Here is an 18,204-nt window from a genome sequence, read left to right on the forward strand (position 1 = left end):
GTTGTTAGTGCTGCGCATGCTTTGATGAAGCTAAATTCCCACAGTTCGTCGCATGGTTTCGGATTCATATGGGGACATCTGAACTCTAATTTTCCACTCGATAAAACACTTCTGCAATATTCAGTAAGGGATTCAGCACCTGTAAAGGACATTACATAATGATAGCGTATTCTTTATATCTTTTTATTATTATTTTTGAATACTATAATCGTTGTGCATGCTGAACCTAAAAGTAATACATTTGTACCATGATCATATAGAAAACAAACCAACCAAAGTGTGTTGTCGGTCATTTATGATTTTTAATATAAAAAAGAAGATGTGGTATGATTGCCAATGAGACAACTATCCACAAAAGACCAAAATGAAACAGACATTAACAACTATAGGTCACCGTACGGCCTACAACAATGAGCAAAGCCCATACCGCATAGTCAGCTATAAAAGTTCATTATCTAAGAAAATGTTCCTTATTATCGAGCCATTTCACAATTGGTATTATAATTGATAATTGACTTTCTTCAGTATAAGAGAAAATGAAATGATAATGGTTTGATCTTAAAACAAAGATATATAAATGCAGCTCTTATACAATATTTATTAATAAATAGATTTCAAAAAAAAAATTGAAAGTATTGCAATACTGATTTAAATAGACGATACAATACAGTAACGGCATTGTAGAGTATTAAGGTAAAGTAGCGGTAAATGAACGCCGTCTATCGGATTCCGCGAAATAATGCGACGTTTTGTACGAATTACGTCCCTTTGACTAGACTTTTCATTATTGTAACCGGCGACTTTCCGACGGGACAACGGTAAATTTAATGGAAAGTATGCAACTTCTAGGATAATGGACTTATTTGATAAAATTGTAGATGAAGAAATACTACAGGATTTTAAAAATAAATATAAAAAAAAGTCATGAAGAACTTATTCAAAAAGAAAATCGCAATCTTCACTGGTATAAAGTGGTAGAACTTTGAAATCTCGCTAAGCAGTTAAGTTGTGATGAGGAAAAACAGTGTGGTCTCGGTAGGACTCTATATGTAGTATATCAAAACTATCCATACAAAAACCCTATATTCACTGGAAAAAGACATCGTTCAGCAGAAAATAAGCAGAAGGGGATGCAAGTTTTGGACATTAATCATATTAATCTTTGTATTTTACAGTGAGACTAGATATTCCCTATTTTGAAAATTATCACACCAATCGGAACAAGTACAAACCTTTTCATTTAAGAAAAGGAAATGACATAAATATATACTGGTCATAAATTCTCCGCTGCGTCAGTCAAAACGATTTTACTTTTAAATTAATTAACCTTCTCCACGGTCGCAACAATCATTTAGTATTTTTACTAAATAAGTTTTTTTTAAACTAGAACAAATAAATTATTAACAAAAGTGATATTTCACGATCATTAACTACATTTTGAATTTTCAATTCCACGTTTTTGTTATTTTGTTATCATGGTGTTTTCTTTCACGTCCGCAATATTGTGGAAAGTTTCGAAGTTAAAAATAGAACACAAATCTTTAAATAGATACATGTATGAATAGTATAGTGTTTGAAGGGTAAAACATGGAATGTGGAAAGTTTCGAAGTTAAAAATAGAACACAAATCTTTAAATAGATACATGTATGAATAGTACAGTGTTTGAAGGGTAAAACATGGAATATTCTTCTAATAAAAGAACATTCAGTGGATCATTAAAAGAATTTTCTTAGTATTGATTCGTATGGTTGTCTCCTCAAAAGAAATTGTGATATAGACTATGATGGGTAAAAAAATAACCGAATAAAAAATAAACATGTACCCTAAAAGAAGCATCTCAACTTGAATATAGAACAGAACAGTTTTCAATTCTATTTCACTCATAACTTGAAGGTCAAGTAATAGAAGGATGCGTTGATGTTTTAAACATTTTAAAGATAACAAAATCACCACATTTGCGCTCCGTTTTACAAAATTTGGGACCTGAAGCTTGAAATATGTTTGAAGAAATTTTCTTTTTATTTATGAAATCTGAAATGAGAAAAATTAACCCCCCCCCCCCCCATTTTTTTTCACATCCCCCTTTCCCTTTTTTCAAAACTGATCTCAATTCAAATTTCTAATGGAGTTTGCAACAATAACTACTCATTTAAATACATCATAAAATATTAAAATGTAACAAAAAGTGCTTGTTATCACTGAATGGTAAAGAGTGTTTTAATTTATCAGTTGGTAGTAAAAGTGAATATACATTGTGCATTGTATAAAACAATGATTTAAGTTGATTCAACTACAATTCTGGACAAAGAAAGATAACTCCAATCAATTGAAAATTTCTTGCTATTGCACAATATTGTGCAATTAGATCTTTCTTGCTATTGCACAATACTGTGCAATTGAAAATATTTGCTCTTGCACAATACTGTGCAATTGAAGATTTCTTGCTATTGCACAATACTGTGCAATTGAACATTTTTTGCTATTGCACAATACTGTGCAATTGAAGATTTCTTGCTATTGCACAATACTTAATATAATAATTTTGGATCCTGATTTGAACCAACTTGAAAACTGGGCCCATAATCAAAAATCTAAGTACATGATTAAATTCAGCATATCAAAAAAGCCAAAGAATTCAATTTTTATTAAAATCAAACTTAGTTTAATTTTGGACCTTTTGGTATTTAATGTAGACCAATTTGAAATCGGGACTAAAAATTAAGAATCTACATACATAGTTAGATTTGGCATATCAAAGAACCCCAATTATTCAATTTTTGATGAAATCAAACAAAGTTTAATTTTGGACCCCGATTTGGACCAACTTGAAAACTGGGCCAATAATCAAAAATCTAAGTACATTTTTAGATTTAGCATATCAAAGAACCCCAAGGATTCAATTTTTGTTAAAATCAAACTAAGTTTAATTTTGGACCCTTTGGACCTTAATGTAGACCAATTGGAAAACGGGACCAAAAATTAATAATCTACATACACAGTTAGATCCGGCATATCAAAGAACCCCAACTATTCAATTTTTGATGAAATCAAACAAAGTTCAATTTTGGACCCTTTGGGCCTCTTATTCCTAAAAACCTGTTGGGACCAAAACTCCCAAAATCAAACCCAACCTTCCTTTTATGGTCATAAACCTTGTGTTTAAATTTCAAAGATTTCTATTTACTTATACTTAAGTTATGGTGCGAAAACTAAGAATAATGCTTTCTTGTGCCCCTTTTTGGCCCCTTATTCCTAAACTGTTCAGACCTCAACTCCCAAAATCAATCCCAACCTTCCTTTTGTGGTCATAAACCTTGTGTTTAAATTTCATTGATTTCTATTTACTTATACTAAAGTTATTGTGCGAAAACCAAGAATAATGCTTATTTGGGCCTTTTTTTGGCCCCTAATTCCTAAACTGTTTGATCTAAAACTCCCAAAATCAATCCCAACCTTCCTTTTGTGGTCATAAACCTTGTGTCAAAATTTCATAGATTTCTATTTACTTAAACTAAAGTTATAGTGCGAAAACCAAGAAAATGCTTATTTGGGCCCTTTTTGGCCCCTAATTCCTAAAATTTTGGGACCAAAACTCCCAAAATCAATCCCAACCTTCCTTTTGTGGTTATAAACCTTGTGTTAAAATTTCATAGATTTCTATTTACTTTTACTAAAGTTAGAGTGCGAAAACTAAAAGTATTCGGACGACGACGACGCAAGACGCAAGACGACGCAGGACGACGACGACGCCAACGTGATAGCAATATACGACGAAAAATTAAAATTTTTGCGGTCGTATAAAAAAGAAAAAAGTTTAGAAATTAGAACTAAATGAAATGAGACTATCAAAATTCATATCTAGAGCATTTTAATGATTTTGGGTCGTGTCAAATGCAGCAATTAAAAATGTCTTTCGTACTTTTTTGTGTCGTTGGGTGCTGTCTCATTGACATTTTCATTTGATATCTGTTCCTTTTTAGAACGATATTATTAAAGGCTTATATCTAATCTATATTGCCTGTAATAATCACTCAACATTTTCTTACAACTATTATTTCTACATCTCAAATTTTGAAGCTATATATTGACTAAAAATTAGTTCAAATATGGAATTTTATTTTTTTTATTTTTACTTTTTTTTGCATTTTCTTTATGTGTGATTGGTATGAATAACAGACCAAAAAGAATTGCTATTTTCTGTGGCATTATACTGCCTTTATAATATTACCTATTGCATGACCGCACGGCATTCTTGCTCTTTGCACATCTGGGTCGTCTTCAAACGTAATCATATCAGGCTCTGAGGAAAGCTCAACGTCAGGGTCTAACAACTTTTATAATGGAATGATTTCTAATTTCTCTGGAGTGACGACATCCATATCTTTCACCGACCAGGACTCTCTCGTAAGATCAGGTTTGTATGGTCCTGGCTGAAGACGTAATACCACCACTAAATTTCCTTCATTCGGGATGTTATAGTCAGACAACCTTAGCTCTCTCTCGTTGCCTTCAATATTGGTGAGTTCCTTACCTAAAACACGTTATTAACAGTTATACAATATTTTGATAAATCTAAGATAATTAAGGTTCCAGTTACTAACGGTATAAATAAGCAATTGTTAGGAAAAGCAATTGTTCGGAAAAGCAATGGGTATTTGTTACAACTTTGTACGTTTAAAAGTCAAATAGTTTTCCCAACCTTAATAACTTATTCTCGTTTTTCTTTAATTCAGACATGATATATTATATGGACACTAGAAAAAATGAAGGGGTTATACTAGTTTTCTTGAATTGCAATTTTTGCTGTTCATTTACACAATTCCTGATAACTGAGTTAGAGTCGAACGAAGGCAAAACTTACTGAGATAAAACACTCGCATGTCCTCGGAACTTATGGAAGTTTTTTCGTGAATTAGAGACTTCAATTCTGCTAGACATGCATCCTGAAATGAAAACATACTTTTTACCATTCAAATATACAGTATATATAACATCACATTCATATTGAAACATGTATCAAATATAACATCTTAAAAATGCATTTTTTTCACAGAGATATTCTTTAAAATAATCGTTTTCCAGTTGTTGCTACACTCTAGCCATGTTTATTTGTTGCAAGTATTTTGGCTTGGTAACCTCGAACATGGAAAGTACGGAAAAATAATCAGAAGTGATTGTCTTTAAAGTTAACTTTTGTTGGAGGAATAAGTGGGGATGTTATGTTGAGTTGTTACTTCCTTTGATCCATTTTACTGGTATCAAGCCTAAGCAGTGTTTTGCTTTAATGTTGAAAAAATCAAATTCGTTAACAAGGTTCTGTCGTTTAAACTGACAATGCAGTGAGAGGTTGACTACATCTCATTCACAGAGAATGTTGTTTCGCTCACATCAAGTTGTTGTATAATATTGACGAAAGTATTTCGAAGGGAGCCCGATGTGTTCGACTGTTAAAATTCAAATATAAACAAGATTTTCTATTAACGATGGTCATGGTGTAGGGTGTTTAACAAAATATGTAAGAATATTGAGTGAAATAAAAAAAAATGATGCAACCATTTGAATCCCAAATTAAAATGAAATTTTCTTTTGTAATATCATGTTAGACAAAAAAACGAGCAGGGGTTACATGTTATATATTACAGGTCTTCGGTGCGAGACAAAACTTGAGTTAACTGTGTGCCTGTCCGAAGCCTTTAACCTGTAAATTAGGGATTGTCTGTCATGTTCGTTATTCGTTTATAATTTTTATATAAATCAGGCCGTCACATTTCTCGTTTGAATTGATTGTATATTTTGTATTTAGACATGTGATTGTATATTTTGTATTTAGACATGTGATTGTATATTTTGTATTTAGTCATGTATGGGCCTTTCATATCTTACTTAAAGCTACATGCATCAGTTCTGCACATGGGTATAAAGGCATTTCTACTTGATTGTGTCATTTGGTCTTCAGTGGATATTTGTCGCAATGGCAATCATAACACATTTCCTTACTTATTTGTTTAAATTAAATATTCACCTCCTCAATGGCTAAAGCAATGATTTTACTATCAATCCCATGTAAATACAAGTTTAACATCATGTCCTTTGCCTAACAGGTATTTTGAAAGTATTTCAAAACAACGTAGTACTATATTTATAAAGTTGTAACAGTTTGATTATTTATCTGAAAACTGACTCCTATCAGAAAAAAAAACCGCATGATAAGGGACCTATAGATTCAGTCGATACAATGTAGTTTTTTTTTTTTTTTTGGCTTGTGCAAGCTTACTCTTCTCCTAAACTGTTGTGTATGGCTTCTTTACACAGGTTCAATTGTGTGTACTGATTGATATTTTAGTCTGGCAGAACATGATTAATTTTGGTTTTTTGCTTTTAGCGACAGTTAAGTTACTCTTAGATTGTTATTTTGTGTCTTTTATTTCGTTTTTGGTTTGGTTTATGGATGTTTTGCGCTTCATGCCAATCATGTAATTTCGACCATTTCAAATTAATATTTTATTCATATGTTGTGCTGTCACACCTTTCCAAGGTTATGGAATTATTGAGTCCTAACTAACATGTTTACATGTACGCCAACCCCACTCTTTATGAGACTGATTAAATCAGAGGATGTTGTTGGTTGTTGTCTGTCGTTTTGTTTTTCATTTGTTGTTTTCTTCTCATAGTGGTACCATTGTAGTGACAACGTAGTTTAATTTGTGTTTGTTTGGGTTTTTTTTAGATATGGACAAAAATGAAAATCAATGTTGACCTTCTTTGAAAATAAATTATCTATAATTAACCAATTTAATATATGTCGTCTTTTCGTGTTTTTTTTTTTAAAAGGAGACACTTTATTGTTGGTTGAAACAAGACAACATAAATACTGTACAGAAATAAAATTGAGAATGGAAATTAGAAATGTGTCAAAGAGACAACAATCCGACCTACGAGCAGACAACAGCCGAAGTCCACCAATGAGTAATCAAAGCAGCATGAAACTCCCGGACCCGTAAGCGTCTTTCAGCTGGCCCCAAAACAAATATGTATACTTGTTCAGTGATAATGAACGTCATACTAAACTCCGAATTATACACAAGAAACTAAAATTAAAAATCATACAAGACTAACAAAGACCAAAGGCTCCTGACTTGGGACAGGCGCAAAAAATCTACTTCATCTCTATCGAAGATCGAAGATCGAATCGACATTTCCTTGAAAAAATAAGTGTTAATTATAATTCTTATTATAAACAAAAATTAAACAAGCTTACCGTTTTCCGACACGAATGAAGATTGTCTTTATACAACAGTAATCTAGTTTCACTATTACTTAAAGGTATAATGATTTTCAGAAAATAAAACATTTGTGTTTCCCGCTTATCGTTATATGATTTCATAATGCTATTTTTAGATATTAACTGGGAAGTTACGTAATTTTGTAAATTTCTGGGCGACAGCAAATTTCCAGAAACCCTTATTATAACCGCATTAAAAACAACATAAAATTAATAAAGACGTGTCTAAATCATTCGTTAAATTGATAAATGTATGGTGGCAAACAAAATTATGTATTATTTATTAATAAATGTAAACATGGTATCGTGTTGAATGTTGATATATATAAATGTGGGACAATGACACTTCACTGTATAAATTTAACATGGCTCTGAGAGGCAATTACAGATGTGATTCCTATGGCACGCCGTTTTTATATTTATTCAAATTTGAAGATATCTTATTTATTTAACAAGATATCTTATTAAGTATTAAGATATCTTTAATTTTTATAAGATATCTTACCTAATTTGAAAGTAAATTAGATATCTCTATTAGTTTATAAGATATCTCTATTAGTTTATAAGATATCTCTATTAATTAATAAGATATCTTATAAAGTATATAAGATATCTTACTTCTTTATAAAGATATCTTTTAAATACATACTTTATAAGATATCTTATTAATTAATACAGATATCTTATAAACTAATAAAGATATCTTATTAATTAATAGAGATATCTTATTAACTTATAGATATATCTTTATAACCAATTAAATAAGATATATCTATAAGTTTATAAGATATCTCTAAAAGTTTATAAGATATCTCTAATAGTTTATAAGATATCTCTATAAGTTAATAAGATATCTCTATAAGTTAATAAAATATCTCTAAAAGTTTATAAGATATCTCTATTAGTTTATAAGATATCTCTATTAGTTTATAAGATATCTCTATAAGTTAATAATATATCTCTATTAATTAATAAGATATCTTATAAAGTATATAAGATATCTTACTTCTTTATAAAGATATCTTTTAAAAACATACTTAATAAGATATCTTATTAATTAATAGAGATATCTTATAAACTTATAGAGATATCTTATTAATTAATACAGATATCTTATAAACTAATAGAGATATCTTATTAACTTATGGAGATATCTTATTAAGTAAATAAGATATCTCTATTATAAACTATATAAAAGATATCTTATATAGTTAATAAGATATCTTATAAATTAATAGAGATATATTATATTTTAAATAAGATATCTTATATATTTAATAAGATATCTTATTTAATATATAAGATATCTTATTTAATAAATCAGGTATCTCAATTAATATATTTATAAGATATCTCTAAAAGTTTATAAGATATCTCAATTAGTTTATAAGATATCTTATTTAACTAAATAAGATATCTCGAAATTGAATAAATATAATAACGGCGTGCCATAGATTCCTCTGTATAAATAAATATCGCTGTAGATTTGTATGTGACCGATTCTAATACTACCTGATATAATTGATAAATATTATGCCATGTATGCTGAAATAACATGAAATTTAAATTCTCAATATAAATAAGAAGATGTGATATGATTGCCAATGAGATAACTCTCCACAAGAAACCAAAATGACACAGAAACTCACAACTATTGGTCACCGTACGGCCTTCAACAATGAGCAAAGCCAATACTGCATAGTCAGCTATCAAAGGCCCCGAAATATGTAATAAAATTGAGAATGGAAAAGGGGAATGTGACAAAGAGACAACAACCCGACCTATTAATTCTAAACATAGATTTTTCCTACTTGGAGTGATATAAATAAAAAATAAGGAGATGTGGTCTATAAACTATCCAATTTAGCACTTATTTACAACTTAATCCTGAAATTAGTTTATCGATATATTTTGGCTGACTAGGTGTAGCTCATTTACGTAGTTTTGTAAATCTACTCACTATTTATATCATTGTAAAATATGTTATTTCAAAAGGCCATTGACTCCAGAATGAAAAGGTTGTATTTGCTGGTGTAAGTATGTAAAATATGTGATTTCAAAAGGCCATTGACTCCAGAATGAAAAGGTTGTAGTTGCTGGTGTAAGTATATTTATTGATATAAAGCGTAATGCATTTACTTCTTTACATGGCAAGATGACAAATTAAACTCACCCAAAAAAGGGAATTATTAAATTGCAGTGGAAGCTTTACATTCTTACAAACAATTTTCAACTTTATATGATAAATTTTAAAACATATAAATATTTTGCAGCGGTAGATCAAAAAGGGGGTGGTGGAAAACGCCCTTTTTGGGATGATCAGTGCGATTGAATGATGACATACAGTTGGATCCCTCCCCCCTTTATCTTGGGTTGGGACCCTTTTTAAAAATGAATGGATCTGCCCTTGGTATGTACCCATAGGTAGTCTAGTGGATAGTTTATATGCATAAAATATTTGTCACTTGACATTAAGCAACCAATAATCAATCAATTTATGACGAAATAGATCAGATAGCTTTAACTTCCATTCGCAAGGTTACATGGTTCACTCTATTTTTGGGTAAAAAGTAATTGCATGGAAGATAAATGATAACAATTTTAGATGCATGGCATTGTTCTCTAATCAAGGTATAAAGAACCATATTTGTTACCCTTTATTTAAATAAAAGAAACTTTCAATGGTCAAAAACATTTTACCGCATTTTTGCGCCTGTCCCAAGTCAGGAGCCTCTGGCCTTTGTTAGTCTTGTATTATTTTAATTTTAGTTTCTTGTGTACAATTTGGAAATTAGTATGGCGTTCATTATCACTGGACTAGTATATATTTGTTTAGGGCCCAGCTGAAGGACGCCTCCGGGTGCGGGAATTTCTCGCTACATTGAAGACCTGTTGGTGACCCTCTGCTGTTGTTTTTTATTTGGGCGGGTTGTTGTCTCTTTGACACATTCCCCATTTCCATTCTCAATTTTATTTTTTACAGAGTTTGTCTTTAGTGCCGTGTGGAGGCAGTAGAGTGCCTCCCCGTGCTTCAGGTTTATGCTCTTATAATATACTAGATTATGGAGTGTGTGTCCGAGCGAGAACTGCTCTAATTCATTACTTTAGGAATATTTATCAAAAAGTAGTATTTCAATATTCAGCCCCATTCTACTATTTAATACTGATAGCGTTTGACATTTTTAGCCGAACAAATTTATCCATTTTATATACTTCAATTATTGTATGCTGGTTCATATTCTGGACGCCAATCTTTGCTCCTTTATTATATAATTCACTAACAAAACAATTATGAAGCTTAGAAATGGAAAATTACTAAATACTAAACTTGTTCAAAGGGTATCCACACGTCTCAATCTTCAAAATCGGTTATCTAAAAATACTACCATCGCTAACATTTTTAACAATAAAAAACGTGGTTACCCTTCTATCGATAAGTGTCATGCCAAAAAATGACTTACATGTCCCCGTCTTTCAACCAACAATACGGTAAGGTCCACGTTTAATGGTCGCACATTTTCTTTAAATTTTGAAACTGATATAACTTGAAAAACAAACAGTATTATTTATTTACTCACATGAAACAAACCGGGGTGTGGTATTCAGTACGTAGGAGAAACTGGACGATATTTATCTAAACGCACTCAAGAACATCTGTATCGTTTTAAAAGACCCAATAAATTCAAAAGTATCATTTACCAACACCTTAAGAAGCACAACCATCCTTTTAAATATTTAGCAGTTCAACTTTTAGAAGTAGTAAATAAGCAGCCTGGTGAATCGCATTCAAAGTTTGTACGATCACGGAAAATAATTGAATTAAATTGGATTAAAAAATTACAGACAGTTTACCCTCTCGGTCTAAATGATAATATCATGGAATTGGTAATATATCTAGAACGAATTCCGTTAACATTTTGGATGTAGTTTCTAAAACTGTTCGTAAAAAACGTTCTCACGGTCGTAGAACAAATCGCAATCAAAGAAGATTTCGGGCCAATCATACCAATATTTCGGACCTAATTTCTATTTCAAAAAAACAACGGCAGACATTATCTGTTAACAAAACTCTGTTCGTTACCGGTTAATAAGTTAAATAAAATTTTGGAGGATTGCAACACAATTTCATATAGCAGTCCTAAGTATGAAATTGTTCAAATTATTATGGCATATTGTTATTCTAAATTATTTCCCAAAATTGATCGACCTGAAGATCATAAAAAACATTTTATTAAAATTAAGTATGTCAATAAAGGCTTTGATTTTGTAAATATTGCCGGTATATTTAACGCCCATTCTGTTAAAGAACAAATTCCTGGATATTTTGACAATACTGAGCTACCTCTTATTTGTTATATTTACAAGAAATCTACCCGGAAATTTGTGTTTAATTATAGTCAATTGTGTAAAGATGTTAATATCAGTGAAAATACACCTACTTCATGTAATTGCAGTAATTCCGAATATATTTATGGCCCCATTTCCCATGTTATAACAGGAGATCTTAACATCGTTCAAGACCGAGAGTTAAAATCATTCCTCAGTAAAGGACCTAAATATCGTCCCCCGTCAATTATTAATTGGAATGAGTGTCGTAATATCATCCACGACTCAATCCATACTTACTGTATGAAATGGATAAAACGGGAAAAAGCTGACAAAAAATCTTTGGACTCTTTTTTTAATTCAGTAATGAAGATAGTTGATATACGTATTCAACATTTTAAAGAACATTTTACTATAAACCCTTACAACAATAAACCTATTTCTCGTAACAAACATAAACTAAAAGAACTAGCCAAGGAATTTGTTTTTGTCCCGGCAGATAAAGCTGCTAATAATATTATTATTGTTTGACGTAAATTTTACATTGAGGTTCTGAAAAAGGAAATCACCAATTCACCAACATTCCAACTGACTCCATTTTCAGAAAACGAAATCTGTAACAAACATAAACTTTTAGGCACCGCTTTACAAGCAGAGCCAAATACAATGAAAGTCCCAACTATGTATTGGCTTCCGAAGCTACACAAAACCCCTTACAAATATAGATTTATTTCGTCTTCAAGCCATTGTTCAACTACTAAATTGTCTATTCTTCTTACCAGCACACTTGGTACAATTAAAAACCTGATAATAAATTGTTCAAATAAGGCCTTCGAAAATAGTGGAATAAATTTCTTTTGGAGTGTCAAGAACTCGTTGGAAGAACTTGATAAATTGCATGCTTATATTGGTGATTTTGAATCTGTTCAAAGTTTTGATTTTTCTACCCTGTATACCACATTGCCTCACATTCTCATTAAGAAAAAATTCACACACCTAATTAAATGGGCATTCAAAAAATTAGAATGTGAATATATATGTTCAAACTCTTTTAGGTCATTTTTTAAAAGCAATAAACAAAAAAACTATGTTAATTGGACATGCTTTGATACTATATATGCCCTTGAATTTTTACTAGATAACATTTTTGTTCGCTTTGGGGATTCCGTATATCGTCAGATTATCGGAATTCCAATGGGGACTAACTGTGCACCACTTATTGCGGACCTGTTTTTGTATTGTTATGAGTTACAATTTATGACAAAAATAAGCAAAGACCCATCGAAACAACATCTGATAAACAAATTTAATAATACTTTTAGATATTTGGATGATATTTTGGCTCTCAATAATGACCGACTTCAGTATGTATATTAATGAAATTTATCCTGTTGAACTTACTTTAAATAAAGCTAATACTAACAATGACCACTGCCCTTTTCTCGATCTTGATATCTATATCACTAATGGAAAGCTGAATACTAAAGTTTATGATAAAAGGGATGATTTTTCATTTCCTATCGTTAATTATCCGTTTTTAGATGGTGACGTTCCCTTGTCACCATCTTACGGTGTTTATATATCTCAACTTGTACGATTCGCTCGTGTATGTAACAATGTTTTAGATTTTAACGAGAGAAATTTATGTATTACTGAAAAATTATTACACCAGGGTTTTCGATATCACAAACTAGTCAAAACATTTACTAAATTTTATCATCGGTATAAAGACATTATTCGTAAATATAGCTCAACATGCAGACTTTTAATACGTTCAGGTATTTCACATCCAATTTTTTATGGTAATATTCTTTATAAAGCACAAAGGTGTCAGTATTCACCTCAGAAACTTACAAAACCTTTGAATAGACTTATTAAGAAGGGATATAATTACGATACTGTTGTCAAGTCATTAAAGATTGCATATTTTGGCGTTAATATTGAGTCATTGATAAGGTCTTTGCATCGGAACTAAACACATTTATTCTAAAAACAGTTGTTGGCATGACACGGGTTATGTTCTTCTCATATATGTTATGATGGTATGATACTAAACCCCTAACGGGAAGGATTGTGCCTGATGTTCATATGATGAAATCATAATCTTTCAGTCAGTTTAGTTGAAGTCTGGAGCTGGCATGTCAGTTAACTGCTAGTAGTCTGTTGTTATTTTAGTATTATTGTCATTTTGTTTATTTTCTTTGGTTACATCTTCTGACATCAGACTCGGATTTCTCTTGAACTGAATTTTAATGTGCGTATTGTTATGCGTTTACTTTAGTACATTGGTTAGAGGTATAGGGGGAGGGTTGAGATCTCACAAACATGTTTAACCCCGCCGCATTTTTGCGCCTGTCCCAAGTCAGGAGCCTCTGGCCTTTGTTAGTCTTGTATTATTTTAATTTTAGTTTCTTGTGTACAATTTAGAAATTAGTATGGCGTTCATTATCACTGGACTAGTATATATTTGTTTAGGGGCCAGCTGAAGGACGCCTCCGGGTGCGGGAATTTCTCGCTACATTGAAGACCTGTTGGTGACCCTCTGCTGTTGTTTTTTATTTGGGCGGGTTGTTGTCTCTTTGACACATTCCCCATTTCCATTCTCAATTTTATTAGATCCAAAGATTAAATAGTAGGTTGTTTAAACATTAATTTGAAAACTAATTACAAAGTATTTAGTTTAATTTGGAACACAACATATTTTTCAAACTAGCCAGTAGCAATTTTTATTTTAATATCTTGATTACGATACAATGAAATCTTATCCTTGTGGTTATTCATGCATAGTTACTTAGTACACAACAAGTATTTACTATGAAAATTCGAAGGCAAATTCAAGCAATTTGATTGGACGAGAAGTTGTAAGTATGTGCTAAACGAGGTTATCTTCTTTAAATGAAAAATAATTTGTAAACATTTTCGGTTTTTACATAATGTCTCTCTCAGTATACATATATGTAGTTTATTCATATCTTAAGTGTGTTCTCTGTTGGTACTCTTTACTATGCTTTTAATATTTTCAATGGGGTTTTGTTTCAGATGAAGATTATGTTAGTACACTTTTAACTTGCCATGTTGAGTAAAAGCTTCCATTGAAAGATATGTGAATTCTACTTGAAGAAGACAGAATCCTCAAGACAACACACATCATTTGAACACTTGATAGCAATAAAAGGGTTGGGATGCAATTCAACAATACAAACAATAAAAAAAACATGTTTGAATCAACATATGGTGTTCAACACTTGAGGTTTGTGATTTTGAATGTCGAAGTTCTTTTTTCCTCTCATTTTAATCAGGCACAAACGGCAAGTGTGATTTCCTTTAATTTTGGCGTCCGGCCGTCGTTTGTCGTCGTCCGTCAACTTTTACCAAAATATTCTCCTCTGAAACTGGACATTAGTAGAGGAATATCCGTAAATATATTATTAATTGATTGATTTACACAAACAAATTAATTGTATTAGATCTCCGTCATTTCTGATGTCAATTAAAGATATGAGAAATATAGATTCCTACACTGCAAAAAGTGTATTACGATATTTCTCCACTCGAGACAGTTAAATTTTATTATTTAAAGCGCGAGGCTTGCCGAGCTTTTTAAATAATTAAAATTAAACTGTCGAGAGTGGAGTAATATCGTAATACACGAGTTATAGTGTCGGAATCTGTTTCTCTGATTACTTTTATCATTCTTTTTCAAAGATTTTTAGAAACTTGTGTTTTTTATATGCGACGTCATCAGGCAAGGTCGCCTTTCTTCATGACGTCACAATAGGAAAATTCAGAAGAAAGCAAAACATTTTGACGTCATAATCAAATTTCGACTTATCATTTGCCGAGAACAGATTTTTCACTAGTGAGGAGAAATATTTTTCTCACACCGGACAGGAAATGTGAAAATAACACAAAAATTAGAGAAAACATTGTTATACTAATACTCATTCAAGTAATTAATTTAACCAAACTTTGCTACAATCATTGTTGGGGTGTCTAATTAAAAAAAAAATATGTCCGATGACCCAGCCTGCCAGCCGAAATGTTAAAAAAGAGGGGCGAAAATACCAGAGGAACGTTAAAGCTCATAAATCGAAATAACCTGACAACGTCATAGCTAATAAGAAAAAAAAACTTTAGTACACAAGGCACAACTTAAAAAATAAAAACTTAGTAACACGAACCCTGGGAGTTATCTCAGATACTGCTTCACATGTGGCACACGTCGTCTTGCTCATGTTAGTATGAACTCGGTTATAAGTAGGTAGGTCACATTCGTGAAAAGGGAACGGGATTGTAGTTACGACATAAGGAACATATCCGCTATCATCTGTGAAACGAAGATTTTCATTACTGTCCACCAACTTGTGATGTCGTCTGTAAATTCTATTACATCATATCACTTCCGCAATCAGATGAGAAGCACTGCGCAACCGCAACCTTAGTGTACTGTCAACTTTCGTTGGGGACTGACGTGTGTTAGTAACCTCGTATTGCAACCTTGAAAATTGATTTGCTATTTAATTATATGACTTCGAGGAAGTCAATTATTAAATTTATTGAAGATTTAATGTGATTAAATCTGGTTTAAAATTTTTATAGAATTTAATTTCATTCTCGTGTGGGTTTGAGATTACTATTCAGTAAACAAATATGGCGGACGCCATGATACAGTCTCGTGATAAGAAATTAGAGAAAACGTCTGATAAGAAGGCTTCGAGTGTAGACGATGACTATTTAAGATTTAAGATTTAAGATTAGAGGATGAAGATGCTTTACTCTTTGATAAACCAAAGGAGTCAAAAACAAGGTCGAAAACTTCCAAGACTTCGTCCAAGTCTGCTGCTCAGGGTAAGCCCCCTTCCTCGAGTACGCCGTCCACTTCTAAAGCAAAGTCTAGTACTAGTAGTGTCAGTGGTGACGCTAATAATAACAATTATATGCTTGATATTCTTAAGCAGATAAGATCTGAACAAGTAAAAACCAACTGTAGGGTTGATAACATGCACAAGAGAATAGACGCTCTTTATGATGATGAAAATCAAAACGAGTCTGACTGTTATGATGACGCTTGTGACGAGGTCCAAGCAGATAATGAAAAAAGGGATGAACCCCCTAGTAAGAAACAAAAATCTGACTCTTGTGAAGAGACAAGATTTGCTAGCATGAGCAAAAAATTTAGGTCTGGTGAAAAGTATGCACCATCTATTAATGAACAATTGGCTAATAATATAACTGATATTTTTAGAAATGGGATTTCTTCTGAGAGATTTTCAGATCTCATGAAAGATGAGAAACTTCAGAGACCACAAAATTGTGACGGTCTCGTTACTGTTCAAACTGACCAGGTTATTTGGGATATTTTAAGTCCCGAGACTAAAACAGTGGATAACAAAATGAAAACTATTCAGTCTGTAGTTGTGAAGACAGCTACTGTCATGGCTAAAGTTATTAATAAACTAGATTTAATGTTAGAGAAAGAGGAGTGTACTGAACATAGAAATATGTTAGACGATTGTATGGATTCACTCGCTCTGATGGGGCATGCTAACAGATTGGTATGCTTAATGAGAAGAACTCTCATGAAGTATGATATCATTGGTGAATATGGACATTTGCTGAATGCTACAGTCCCTTATGATAAAAACCTATTTGGTGGTGATGTGGTCAAAACTGTTGATGATATTGGCAAGTGTAGTAGAATATCAAATAAAATCCGAGGAAGGGGTGGTTTCAACAGTGGCTTTAGAGGCGGTCGTAGACCTTGGTATTTAAGGATCTCTGGTAGAGGCACTGGCCTTGGTAGAGGTATAGGCCGTGGTAGAGCATCTCGTGCAGGCTCAGATAAGACTGGAGAATCAAACAATTCCAGGTGGACTCACAACAAATACAGATATTAAAACCTGATGTTGTGAGTATAAATTTTGAAGCAGGTAGATTGAAAAAATTTATAAATAAATGGGAAGAAATTACTTCAGATAGTAATATTTTAGATATTGCTCATAAATGTCCCATTGAGTTTATTGATGGTATACATCCTATTCAAAATCAAGCAACTATTAGAAATATAGTCGCAAATAATAATGATACTAGAATAATAGATGCAGAAATTCAAAATTTACTGAATATTAAAGTAATTGGAAAGGTAAAATCTATTGAAGGAGAATATATTTCACCAATATTTGTGACACCAAAAAAGAATGGTGAATATCGGATGATACTAAATTTAAAGAAGTTAAATGAACATGTAGAGTATCACCATTTTAAAATGGACACTTTTGAAATGGCATTGCATTTGATAAAACAAAATTGTTACATGGCTAGTATCGATCTGCGCCATGCTTATTATTCAGTGCCCATTGATGAGCAATATCAAAAATATTTGAGATTTATTTGGAAAGGTTCTATTTATCAATATACTTGCTTACCAAATGGGTTGGCAAGTGCACCACGTTTATTCACAAAACTTATGAAAGTGGTATATGCTACACTCCGCAGATCAGGTCTTATCAATATAGGTTATATTGATGAGTCTTTATTGATAGGAGATACAATTGTAGAGTGTAGTCTAAATATCCAAGATACTGTGAAATTGGTA

At 31.8% G+C, this 18,204-nt stretch overlaps 1 protein-coding gene across 1 annotated transcript; it reads right to left on the reverse strand.

Moving 5' to 3' along the window:
- On the reverse strand, positions 1–7,342 carry LOC139482660 (ubiquitin-ribosomal protein eL40 fusion protein-like). The gene is made up of 5 exons (XM_071266659.1): positions 7,260–7,342; positions 6,024–6,107; positions 4,863–4,944; positions 4,230–4,532; positions 1–139 (listed from the first exon to the last, which is right to left on the reverse strand). The coding sequence occupies exons 2-4, from the start codon at positions 6,084–6,086 to the stop codon at positions 4,336–4,338; spliced, it is 342 nt and encodes a 113-aa protein (XP_071122760.1). The 5' UTR covers positions 6,087–6,107; positions 7,260–7,342; the 3' UTR covers positions 1–139; positions 4,230–4,335.
- Positions 7,343–18,204: the final 10,862 nt, after the last annotated feature.

Source organism: Mytilus edulis, chromosome 1 (assembly GCF_963676685.1).
Source record: "Mytilus edulis chromosome 1, xbMytEdul2.2, whole genome shotgun sequence".
Lineage (NCBI taxonomy): Eukaryota > Metazoa > Mollusca > Bivalvia > Mytilida > Mytilidae > Mytilus > Mytilus edulis.